This window comes from Vigna unguiculata, chromosome 11 (assembly GCF_037176805.1).
Source record: "Vigna unguiculata cultivar grain cowpea cultivar isolate G323 ecotype 2 chromosome 11, ASM3717680v1, whole genome shotgun sequence".
Lineage (NCBI taxonomy): Eukaryota > Viridiplantae > Streptophyta > Magnoliopsida > Fabales > Fabaceae > Vigna > Vigna unguiculata.
Window position 1 is genome coordinate 40,024,900 of NC_140802.1, and position 11,840 is coordinate 40,036,739.

At 30.3% G+C, this 11,840-nt stretch overlaps 2 protein-coding genes across 2 annotated transcripts; both read left to right on the plus strand.

The window, feature by feature from the left end:
- Positions 1-413: 413 nt before the first annotated feature.
- On the plus strand, positions 414-1,709 carry LOC114168196 (uncharacterized). Its single transcript, XM_028052934.2, has 2 exons — positions 414-1,151; positions 1,248-1,709. Exons 1-2 carry the CDS (start codon positions 746-748, stop codon positions 1,433-1,435), a joined length of 594 nt encoding a protein of 197 aa, XP_027908735.2. The 5' UTR covers positions 414-745; the 3' UTR covers positions 1,436-1,709.
- A 7,009-nt stretch (positions 1,710-8,718) lies between these two features.
- On the plus strand, positions 8,719-11,534 carry LOC114168438 (histone deacetylase HDT1-like). The gene is made up of 9 exons (XM_028053252.2): positions 8,719-8,913; positions 9,108-9,390; positions 10,014-10,042; positions 10,137-10,184; positions 10,267-10,451; positions 10,641-10,703; positions 10,806-10,896; positions 11,118-11,244; positions 11,338-11,534. The coding sequence occupies exons 1-9, from the start codon at positions 8,889-8,891 to the stop codon at positions 11,396-11,398; spliced, it is 912 nt and encodes a 303-aa protein (XP_027909053.1). The 5' UTR covers positions 8,719-8,888; the 3' UTR covers positions 11,399-11,534.
- The last annotated feature ends 306 nt before the right edge of the window (positions 11,535-11,840 follow it).

Consider the following 11,840-nt stretch of genomic DNA (forward strand, 5'->3'; position numbering starts at 1 on the left):
AAGTTCAACAGTAATTATGATAATTGAAGTTTCAGTTTTTCACAATTTATAACAGTGTTTCTTACTCAATTATTGATTTTTCTGTTTGTTAATTTTTAAAATTTTTAAAAAAATCCGGAAAAAATGGATTCCATTTGATTCTTCACCTGTGCTCTTTTTGGTTGGTTACCACAGGACCCATCACGAAGCCTCGCAAATTCGCAATCCTCTACACGAGACTCCACGTGGTACCCTGAGCCCACCTCATTCGTCGTCTTTGATTCTCTCGTATATCCTATCATCTAAATCAAGGGCCAACCGCGTTTGGCCACAGTCAATCAAGTCCACCCACGTGTCCAACCTTGAAACCATTTCAATCCCACACTCTATAAATCTAACCCAACCAATGCTACCACTCCAAAGCGAGAAAAAGTCCCACACCGAGAAAAACGATAACAACTCATGTCAAGTGTGTAGCGCCGCCGTAACCCTACCTTCTTTTCAATTTTTTTTTCAGATTTTGCTCTTCCGGGCCCTTGAATTACAGTTATACCCTTCTGGTTATGAGAGTTTCCAACCGGCGCCAGCCAGAGCCACCGAGCCGAAGCTCTTCTTCACTACTCGGCTTCCCTCGTCACAGATATTGCCGGTACCGCCGATTGAAATAGAGAGCCGCCGAGCCAGCCGAACAAACACTTCTCAAATTCCATCTTTACCCTTCTTCCCTGTAAATATTCTCTTTTTTATTTAACTGTTCGTAACCACCATGCAAAACTCGAAGAACCACCGCAACGGCCAGGCCGAGTCTCACCGCCGGTGGAAGTTAACAAACAAATCCTCTTCCTTTCACAGTCAGTCATCGTCAGCCGCCGCCATGTCCGGCACATCAATCCGGCGGCCAATGACGGTGCCGGAACTTCTGCTAGACAGAAACCGCTCCGCTCCGGCCGCGGCGGCGGAGGTTGTGCGGAGACAACCACCGAAGCTCTTGCTGAAGGTCACGATCATGGGAAGCCTTGGTCCCGTGCAGGTGGTGATGACGCCGGAATCAGCCGTCGGAGATTTAGTGGCGGCGGCGGTGAACCAGTACATTAAGGAAGGTCGCCGCCCAATTCTTCCGTCTAACGACCCTTCGCAATTCGATCTTCACTATTCTCAGTTCACCCTAGAAAGTAATCATCCTTTACCAAACAAAAAAAAATTGATCATTTCTGAATGGAAAATCGTTAGAGATTTTAATCTTCTTGTTACTGTTATTCTGTGCTCAGGTTTGGACAGGAACGAGAAGCTGAAGGATATTGGGTCTAGAAACTTCTTTCTGTGTCCGAAGAAGCATGGTGGTGGTGGTGGTGATGGTGGCTCAACGACGCCGTTTGCTTCGTGTTCTAGAGAGGCAGACAAAACGACGAAGGGTGGTGCGTTTGGATGGCTAAGGTTCATGGATTTATCTCGCTGAAAATTACTGGTGGAGGATCCCAGTATTTTGTCACAGTTATTTCAGATATTTTTATTTTTAAATCTTTAATTATTTCTAATGCATCATCAGTGAATGGCCTATTAGTGTAAACAGAATATGTCGGCCATTTTAATATTATTAGCTTTTTTGGACCATTTTTTTTTCTTTTCCTTCGTCAGAAGCTATTCCATTCTGCAACTTGAAATGGGCACATGTGTAATATAAGTCAGTGATGTTGATATTTTATAAATGATTCATCTCAGATGTTCCTACATGTCCTAAAAGTTAATAAATTAAAATAATATTTTAAAAATGTTTTTTTTTTTTCATATTAATTACATTATCATCAAGGTCATAACTTTCTGTAGTAGAAAGAAGACAACAGAAGAGGTTAAGCATCTGAATAATCAAACTAATTTTCTTATTATATATATAACTTTAATATTCATATTCATATTAAATGTAATTAATAATAACTATATATGTTTAAAATAAAACTTTCTAGACCTAGTAAGTTCAATTCAAATTTTATAAAACGGTCATAATGACTAATAAAAAAATAAGGCAATATTTTTGAAATAAATGGAAAGTTAGTATAAAACTTAAAAATTATGAGACCTTGGTGTAGTTCAAAAAAGTTGAAGAAATATTTGTTTAATTTATTCTTAAGTAAATGAATAAGACTTCAACTTATAAATTTTATGCATAGCATCATATGATCAAATAGAAACTCAGAGTGGATGATTAGGTGAGTTTGAACAACTTTAAATCGATACTTTTTTTTGTATGTATTATATGTTATTCTAATTCTTTACTTAACCTTTTTCTTTCCAATGTTGTATCCTAATTTTCTATTCTATTTCCGAAAAAATAAGGACAAAATAGATAAAAAGGAAGAAAAGGGGAAACTCCAAACAAACCAAAAAACAAAAAGTAGTTTTTCTTTAAAAGAAAAAAAAAACTAATGAAAGCCCAGCTCAAATTCAATAGTCTAATAAAGGGTATATACTTCCCGCACCCTCCAAGTTCTACCTGCACCTTAGCAACACTTGGAATTCAAATTTTATTCTTCTGATTTTTGTTTGAAATAATATTTTCTGTCGTGTTTGTGTTTAGGAAAGAAAAAAAATATTCGTATGCACGGATATTAAATAAAATTCATTAAGGATATTAAGTAGATATTTCAACCGGATATTTATGAGTAATGAAATTAAAAGAATAATTCTTTATAGTGTATTTTTGCTTAAACCAAATATTAAAAAAATGCCTTTTCTCAATTCCTAATACTCCTCCACAAAAGAAAGAACACAAATTCAATGAAAAGTTTTTTTACCATCTTTATAGGTGGGTATGAATTAAATTTTTAAAGATCTAATTTAGGTTCAACTTAGATTCAAATATTTATATCAAACTTATAATCTAAATTTAATACTAAATTCATTTATAACGAAAATTAAATTTTTTATAAATCTAATTTTAATTTTAAATATATATATTTTTTAAAAATAAAATAACTAATTCATCTAATACATAAATATAAAAAAAGCTAAGTAATATATAAAATAATAAAAAATAACCAAACTATAATTTAATAACATTAAAATTAAAAATAATATATTATATAAATTCTTATCATTAAAGATAGCAAATCTTCCAAACAATAAATACTATACGTTGTGACTCAAACAACTCTTGTTATCCAGAAAAAAAAAAATGCTTCCTGATTTACACAATTATTATTATTTCACAAAATTTGGATTCTCTTATAGATTTCTTTGTGTTATTTTTTTTTATTGTACTTCCATAATATACTAATTATCACTAATTTTGATGTTTTAAAATATATTAATAAGATATTTAAAATATTAATATAATATATTTTTAATGTTCAATTGAGGACAGCATCAAAGAACTAATAGAGAATCTAAACTCCATTCTACGTGTAAATCCTATATTATCTCATGGTGTATGTATTTAATCTGTACTTTTATCCTAATTTCAATTATTAATAATCGGTTTCTAAAGGTTCTATTTATGTATTTAACAGTTAATTCATATAGTTTAAATAAAGCTGGCGGGGTCTATATGCATTCTGTTATTTGTTAATATTTCTTTTTCATCTTAAGTTATAAAAATCTCATAATAACTTTATGGAAGAGTTATATTTTCTTCATATATAAGGAGATGATTATTCTCCTTCTAGTCTTTCCCATTGTGATTGATGAGATAGAGCTAACTTTTACTTCTACCTTATTTAAAAAAACATGCAAGTCCTTTTTCATCTTATATTTAATGGATTATATGATTGATACTTCATTTTTTACTTATCTCTCTTTCCTATACTCTCCCAATCTTCTAACATGCTCTGTATTCATGCTTAATGGATATAAGATAATATTTTTCCCTCCCACGTTGTTTGATATGACTAGAGAAGTAAATTTGTTTTGAAAAATTCAAACTCTCTACCATGTTATCTGAATTGTAGTTCTGGTAAGAAATACTTGTTAGTTAGTTTCAAAAGATTAAAGATGAAGTACTATTATATCATAAATAACTACTCCAAATTATATTTAATTAATGATTATTTCTTTTTAACCAGAACTTCTACAATATTAACGTATGAAAGAGTTTTTTTTTTTTTTTTAATTCAAATGACAAATCTTCTCATTAGATGTGATTTTAAGTTAATTTTAATTTATGTTTTCTTCTTTGAAATAATTCATACTAATGTGATAATATTATAATTTTATAGTTTTCTTCTTATCTTCATACATATTAGCTAACATGGGACAGAGGGTTGACGGTGGCGACAAAGGTTCTGGTGTGAGAAGAGTTGAAAGAAGGGTTTTATTATGTTCACCCCTAAAATCAATTTTTAATATTTTTTTATCATAAATTTATTTTGTTTTGTTTAATATTTTTAATTAATATCCAACCAAATTGGATATTAAGAGTATAATAAATTACAAAAAACTCTATTCATTCAAATTTGAATAAAAAGTATAACTAAAACTTAAAATTATGATTAATTATGAAATAAATATTCTATAAAATTAGAAATCATATTAAATTATGCAATAACATAATATTATATCATTTATTTTTAATATAAAAAATCAAATATCAAATATGATGTATGTTTAATTCAAAAAATTATGCAAATTTAGAAATATAAAATATAGAATAGTTAAATAATATAAATTAATATAATATCACTGCATAATCATCTCTTTAGTAAAGTCTTAGGTTTTATAGTCAAATATTTAACCTGATATAATAGAACAATATAACAAATTTAGCCTATTGAAAAACGATAAACTATATGAAAAAATTCTAGCATATCTAAATTTCTACTTCTAAATTATATTCCCTAAAGTTTTATTTGACATGTATTATTTTTAAGTGAACTTTGTTAACATATATTATTATATCTAACGTATTTCTTTCAAATGTATATTTTTAAAATCTATTTTTGATAAATGTGTCAAAAATGTAATAAAAAATTAATTAACAAAATATAAAAGAAAAATAATTAAAAAACTCTATCCCATAAGGACTAAAACAAATTTTGATAACAAAATACTTGATAAGAGAAATATGATGTATGTTTAAAAGTAGGGGTGGCAAACGGGCCAGCTCGGCCCGTTTTGGCCCGGCCCGTATGTGACTCATCAAAAAATGGGTTGGGCCGGGTTGGCCCGTCAAACAGAAACGGGCCAATAGTCACAACCCGTCCCGTATAGGACGGGCTAACGGGTCGGGCTGGGCTGGTCTGTCTAGTTTTTTTATTATTATTATTTTTTGTTTTTTTTAATTAGTTTTCAATTTTTTTAATTTGTTTTATTTTTTAAATTTGTTTATATATACATATAAATTATTATTAAAGTCATATTTAATCAAATAAAATATTATTTTAACTTTTAATTGATTAGTTAATGTTTTTAATTAGATAAGTTAAAATAATTATTAAATTTACATATTAATTATTCAATTATAACTAATAATTCAAACTTAATTTGTAGGTGTTAATGATTTAAATTACAATACTATTTTATATTTATACATTTAAAATATATAATCTAAAAACTTAATCTTTTTAATTATTTTTATTTTATTTTTTTAAAACGGACTAACGGGTCAGGATGGGCTGGCCCGTACTTTGGCTCGTCAAGTTGACGGGCTGGACGGGACGGGCCAGAACGGGCTGACAGGTTGAAATCTTCAACTCAGTCCGTTCCTTTTAGCACGGGCTGACGGGCTGGCCCGTTGGGCCCAACCCGTTTTGCCACTCCTATTTAAAAAACACATTGATTTTTAAATTGGTTTCTCATAAATATTTAATGACATGAAATAACATTTTTCACAAAAAAGTGAATGATTTTTAAATTGGTTTCTCATAAATATTTAATGACATAAAATAATATTTGACACAAAAAGTCAATGATTCAACAATTAACCATAAGCCCAACCCAACATATTTTTGTCATTTTTGTTTCATTCTTTTTTTTTCTCTATTTTTTTTCTTATTTTTCTTAAGTCCATGAGAAATCATAGCATAGATCAAACTATTGAATCATAAAAATTGAAGTGCTATCATATATCTTTGTATCAACTAAGTTCGTGAGTTGGAGATAAGCGAACTTGAACCATTAACATATGCCACAGGTAAACCATTGTGTCTCAGGTCTCAATTTATTCTACCATCTTTGGAACTGAACAAAAGAAGGGGAGAGATTCTCGAACCAAACTAGGAAACAAATCCAATGACTTAAAAAAATTGAATGAGGAACTATATGAAGTGAAAATCTCATGTACGGTTATGTAGTAGCTTCCGCCTTGATAGAATGGTACTTTAACCAATTGAACTACAATCCCAAGGAAAGTGGCGTACTGTATAAATATTTTTACGAACTATTTTTGTCAAGCCTTTTTTTTTCTATTTCAAATTTGAACCTTCCTTTTGTGAATGAAAAAAATGTATATATATATATATATATATATATATGTATATGTATATCGATATTTACTTTTTTCAAGTTGAATATTCATTTATGAATACAAAACATAAAAGGCAAAAGTGAGATCGAGACCCGAATCGGTGAGATTCAATGCGGGTTGGTGCTACCCTATAAAAAGGGAATAGAGAACAACAACAACTATGTGCATTCATATGATAATCAAAAGTAGCCTAATTGACAATTTTTTTGACTCCGTAGGAAGCGAGAGAAGTAATATAAAAGGAATCCATTCCAAGCATTCTTCATTCTCCGATTAGTAATGCCAATTATGAGTCCTTGTTTTCTCCTATACAGATTCTACACGTTGCTCGATCGGTACCCTAAGGCTAGTTTCCATGCCAAATGAGTAGGGGTACGAAATGTATCAACAAAATTTTCAATATGAAAGGTTTAAGAACTCGTATTAATAAGTTTTAAAACAAATATTTAAATATTAATAATTTCAAATAAAATAAAAGATTAAAAATACGTTAAGATTTTTCGTTTTTTCCTAAAATTACATTTATATTCTCTATTTTGCATTACTACATGTATCCCTCGAATGGTGTATGAATAATATAAATAGGGGTGCAAAATAAAAAAATATCAGATAATATTTTTAAATTTTTTAAAAAATATGAGATCTCGGTGTAATTCAAAAAAGCCGAAGAAATATATGTTTAACTTACTCCTAAGTAAATTAATAAGACCTAAACTTGTAAATTTATGCATAGCATCATACATAAAATTGAAACGTGTAAATATTGAGTGTGAATGATTAGGTTAGTTTGAACAACTTTCCTATCCTGTATTCTGCACCCCTCAAAGTTTTACCTGCACCCTAACATGATATCAAATTCATGTTTTGTCCTTCTCATTTTTATTTAAAACAGTATTTTCCATGAAAGACATTGTGTTGTGCTGGATGCTATTAAAAACTACGGGGGTGCAAGAAGTAATAGCTCTAATAAAATTGTTGAAAACTCAACCCAAACTAAATGAATCAAAACAACATGGCTACTTCTTCCTTCACCCCACCCCACAATTACTAATACACTGATATACCTTCTCTCATTGCACCACATAATCGCTCCTGTCACCATTACCGTCGTTATTTCCACATCACACTTACTACAGAGTAAAAAAAACGAAGACAATAAAAAAAAAACTCATTTTGAAAAACTCTATCTAAAAAATAATTCATGTATTTTAAAAAATTTATTTCAGAGGATATTATATACGTTAAACAAAATCCTATTTTTAAAAAAATTATTCAAAAATACATTTCATGTGTTTCAAAAATCTTGTTTCAGAAATATCATCCCGAAAATCTTATTCTAAAAATATCAGAAAATTGTTCTATAAATTTTTTCAAAATACATAATTTGTAGGTTAATTTAAGAAAAGGTGAAACAATCATTTTAATAGTGCGTGAAGAAGGTGTGGGAGTGCAGGTAGTGTAATATTATCGAAAGCCCACACTATTTACGGTGTCAATTGTGCTTAAACCGAGTCCTAAAAGTTTGACCTAATCCTAATACTTACTTGAATTTATAAAAAAAATAATTATGTTTTCTATTCTTAAAAACTTTTAGATAATTTTTTCTAAACATATATTTCAAACTTTCACTAAATTTATTAAATCTTATATTAGGATTCACAGGTCAAATTCCTTTTTGATAACAAATGATTGAAATTAACTTTTTCATAAAGTAAAATTAATTTATGAATACAAAAAACTCTTTTTATTTAAACTTTATAGTCCTTGTGTTAATTTAAGAATGTCAAATTTTATTTCATAATTAACAAAAGAAAACTAGGTATTAATTTTAAATAATCGTAACTACCTGAATTTTAAAACAGCAACAATTACCTTAATCAAAACACCGAAGGATATAATAAAAAATACATAAATAAAAACATATAAACAATTATCGTTATTAAAGTAAAAGTATGCTCACTGCAATTAATTTAATAATTGCAGCTGTGTATTTTTATTAATTAGAAAAGTTTGCAAAAAATATTTTAATAGAAGAAAATTCCTTTTACATGACAATAATATTTTATAATAATAATAATAATAAAATATTAATAATAATATTGATTAACTAAGTTAATTTATGATTGCGCTTTAAAACAAAGATCATGCTAAATATAAAAAAGAATAAACAAAATATTTCAGACAAAACAAAACCAAAGCTAAATTAATATATTAAATAAAATAATAATAATAAATATATATCAAGCAGAGTAAAACTAATAAGACATTTTTTGCCAAAGAAAAAAGGAAAAAAAAAGGAAGAAAAAAGAGGCGCGGAGAACTTCAAAAACCCTAACGAAGTGCATCGAGTACTATAAATCCATTTCTTAAACCCTTAGCCCTATTTCTTTCTCATTTCAATTTCTGTTCCTCTGTTTTCCCTTGCTTTTTTTCTCTGCACACGACGTTTCTGCAAATGGACTCACCAATGGAGTTTTGGGGTAACTTTTTCTCTTCTGTTTTTTGCTTCATCTTTTTCTGTCATTTCTTGCAATGCCCTCTGATCAATTATTCTTCATTTCGTTAAAACTGTCCGATTAAAGTTTCATGTGCTAATGTTTATACATGTTTTTGTGGAATCCGTGAATGATTGTGGCGATGTGATGTTAATGTTATGTCTTGGTTTGAAATTTAGGTGTTGAGGTTAAGGTTGGGCAAACGGTGAAGGTTGATCCCATGGATCCAGTGAGTGCGTACATACACATCTCTCAGGTTGCCCTTGGAGAGGCGAAAAAGGAGAAGGCAAATGAACCTGTGGTTGTGTACGTGAAAGTTGGTGACCAGAAAATTGTTTTGGGAACCCTTAAAAGGGATGATATCCCTCACCTCTCGTTGGATTTGGTTCTCGACTCTGATTCTGAGCTATCGCACTCTTCGAAAACTGCTAGCGTATTTTTTTGTGGATATAAAGTTCTAACGTATCCTTCCTCCATATTGCACTCTCTCGATTCATTACTATATATTCTTATATTTTAGAGAAAGTAACGCATGATATTCTAAATGTTTTATTGGAAGGTGCATGATATTCTAAATGTTTTATGTGAATGTTTTAAGAGGGTTAGTGGTCACTACTTGTCTCTAAACGAGTTTTTTTTTACTTACTGTCGTTTGTTATTGCAATTGGGGCTGCAATAAAAGGGTTAGTGGTCACTACTTGTCTGTAAACGTGAGTTTTTTTTTTTTTTACTTACTGTGGTGTGTGATTGAATTGTGGCTGCAATTAAAAGGGTTAGTGGTCACTACTCGTTGTAAACGAGTTTTTTTTTTTACTGTGTTTTGTAATTGCAATTGTGGCTTCAATGGACCTAGTTTAATTTCAATTTTATGCAACATCAATGATTGTTAAGAAATGTTGCCCGCAAAGATAATTTATACCTCGTTCTGGACCTATTTTGTTGATGTTTATGGTTTGTTTAAATTCCACCATACTGTGATGGCTGTATGGCCGTGGCATTGAGATAAGGAATTTTTTAACTAAAATAAAATTTATTCACATATCTGCTTCATCTTTCACGTTTCCTTAACTTTGCTGTGGCATTAGTGACGAGGGTAACATTTCTGACTTTTCTGGTGAGGATCAACGGTTTCTCTGTAACCTGGTATTACTGTTCTTTTATATAATTGGTTTGCTTAAGCATGGTTTTATTTTGTGTAATTTGAACAGATAGTGACGAAGAGGAGGAGGATCTTCCCTTGAAAGGTCAAGATAATGGTAAATTCTTCTTCTGTATGGAAAATATGCTGTTTAATTGTGTGTATTAGTATGCAGATAGCTAATAGTTATATTCTTTTAGGGAAACCCGTAACAAAAGTTGAAGGTGCAAAGGTTACCAAGCCCTCTAAACCTGCTCCCGTGAAAGGTGCATCGGTGAAACAAGCAAAGACGGTTGATCCGAAGAAAGACGAGGAGGATGATTCTGATTCTGACGAATCTGATGATGAGCTTGCTGGTATTGATGAATCTGAATCTTCTGACGAGGTATGTTGGTTACCTATGCTTTCAATTAAAGTTTTATGTAATCTATTTTTATTTGAGATATCAAGATGCATCTTTTTGAAATCTAAATCTACAGTTTTGAAATCTAAATATACAGCATAAGGTCATCTCTATATAATAATGTCTTGTTTTTTCATACATGTGATAATTTTGCATCATTGAAAATTGAAGATGGATGATGATAGCGAGAGTGATGAGGAGAGTGAAAGTGATGAAGAGACCCCTGTGAAGAAAGTAAGATATCTATTTCTGCTGTCTTTAATCATAATGTCCATCATTATAATGAAAGATTTTCTAAGTAACTTCCCCTTATTCTTATGTGACTTTCTTTTGAAGGTGAATCAGGGAAAGAAGAGACAAAATGAGTCTGCCTCAAAAACTCCCGTCTCGTCCAAGAAAGCTAAAACTGCTACTCCTGAGAAGACTGGTATCATATTCACGTTTTTGTTTTTCGTATTTGTTTACGTACAACAGTGCATCTTGCATTAGTGTTATTGGTGAATGCATTTGAATTCAAGTTGTATTAGGCATATAGCAAAGTATTCAAGTTACAAATGCTTATAGTAATTGGTTATTATTAATACATTCTTCATATTTAACTTGTTTTACTGACGGGTAACTTTCTGATATTAAAAAAAATGGTTGTAGATGGTAAGAAAAATGTACACGTAGCAACTCCCTATCCTACGAAGAAAGGTGGAAAGACTCCCAAAAACCCTACAAAAGGGCAGTCTCCTATTTCTGCTGGACAACTATCTTGCGGGACTTGTAAAAAGTACGTATTTTAAACAATAGTACGAAACGTTGAAGAATAGCTTTACGAGTTCATATATTGTGACTTATGCTTGATTATTTTATGGTTTTGTAGGAATTTTGCCAACGAAGATGGGTTGCAACAACATAAGAAGGCCAAGCATGGTGGTCAGTGATATTGCTTTCTAGCGTATTAATGTAGTAAACGTTCGAATTTTTATCAGAGCTTTGAACCGTTCTTTACGATGAACACAACGTGTTGAAAATTTCTTTTTGATATCTAAGAGTATACTCTGTTATTGTTGGGTGCTATTCTCTCAAGTGTTGCAATCTCCCCTTATCTTAGAATGAATTTATTTAGATGGTAAGATTCTCATGCAATGGTAATTTAATTGCAAAGAAGGCGTTTTTTGTTGTCATGCGATAGCATTTCTAATTTCAGCCTATAAAACATAGGAATTTTGTTTGCATCTTTCGTCTAAGTTAATATTCAAAAGTAGCAATCATGTTAGTCTGTATTTTATTGGTTCTATATTTTTGTAATATCTGAGGTATTATTATTTATTAAAAGAAGATAATATCAACTAATGATTATTTTTTTTTCAGATCTCATTATTT

What these genes read in the sequence shown, in the direction of transcription:
- LOC114168196 (XM_028052934.2), top strand. Translation starts at nt 746, where the DNA reads ATGCAAAACTCGAAGAACCACCGCAACGGCCAGGCCGAGTCTCACCGC. An exon ending in TTCTCAGTTCACCCTAGAAA is followed by an intron (nt 1,152 to 1,247) that starts GTAATCATCCTT and finishes TTCTGTGCTCAG; the next exon opens with GTTTGGACAGGAACGAGAAG.
- LOC114168438 (XM_028053252.2), top strand. Translation starts at nt 8,889, where the DNA reads ATGGACTCACCAATGGAGTTTTGGG. An exon ending in TGTGGATATAAAGTTCTAAC is followed by an intron (nt 9,391 to 10,013) that starts GTATCCTTCCTC and finishes CTGTGGCATTAG; the next exon opens with TGACGAGGGTAACATTTCTG. An exon ending in CTTGAAAGGTCAAGATAATG is followed by an intron (nt 10,185 to 10,266) that starts GTAAATTCTTCT and finishes ATATTCTTTTAG; the next exon opens with GGAAACCCGTAACAAAAGTT.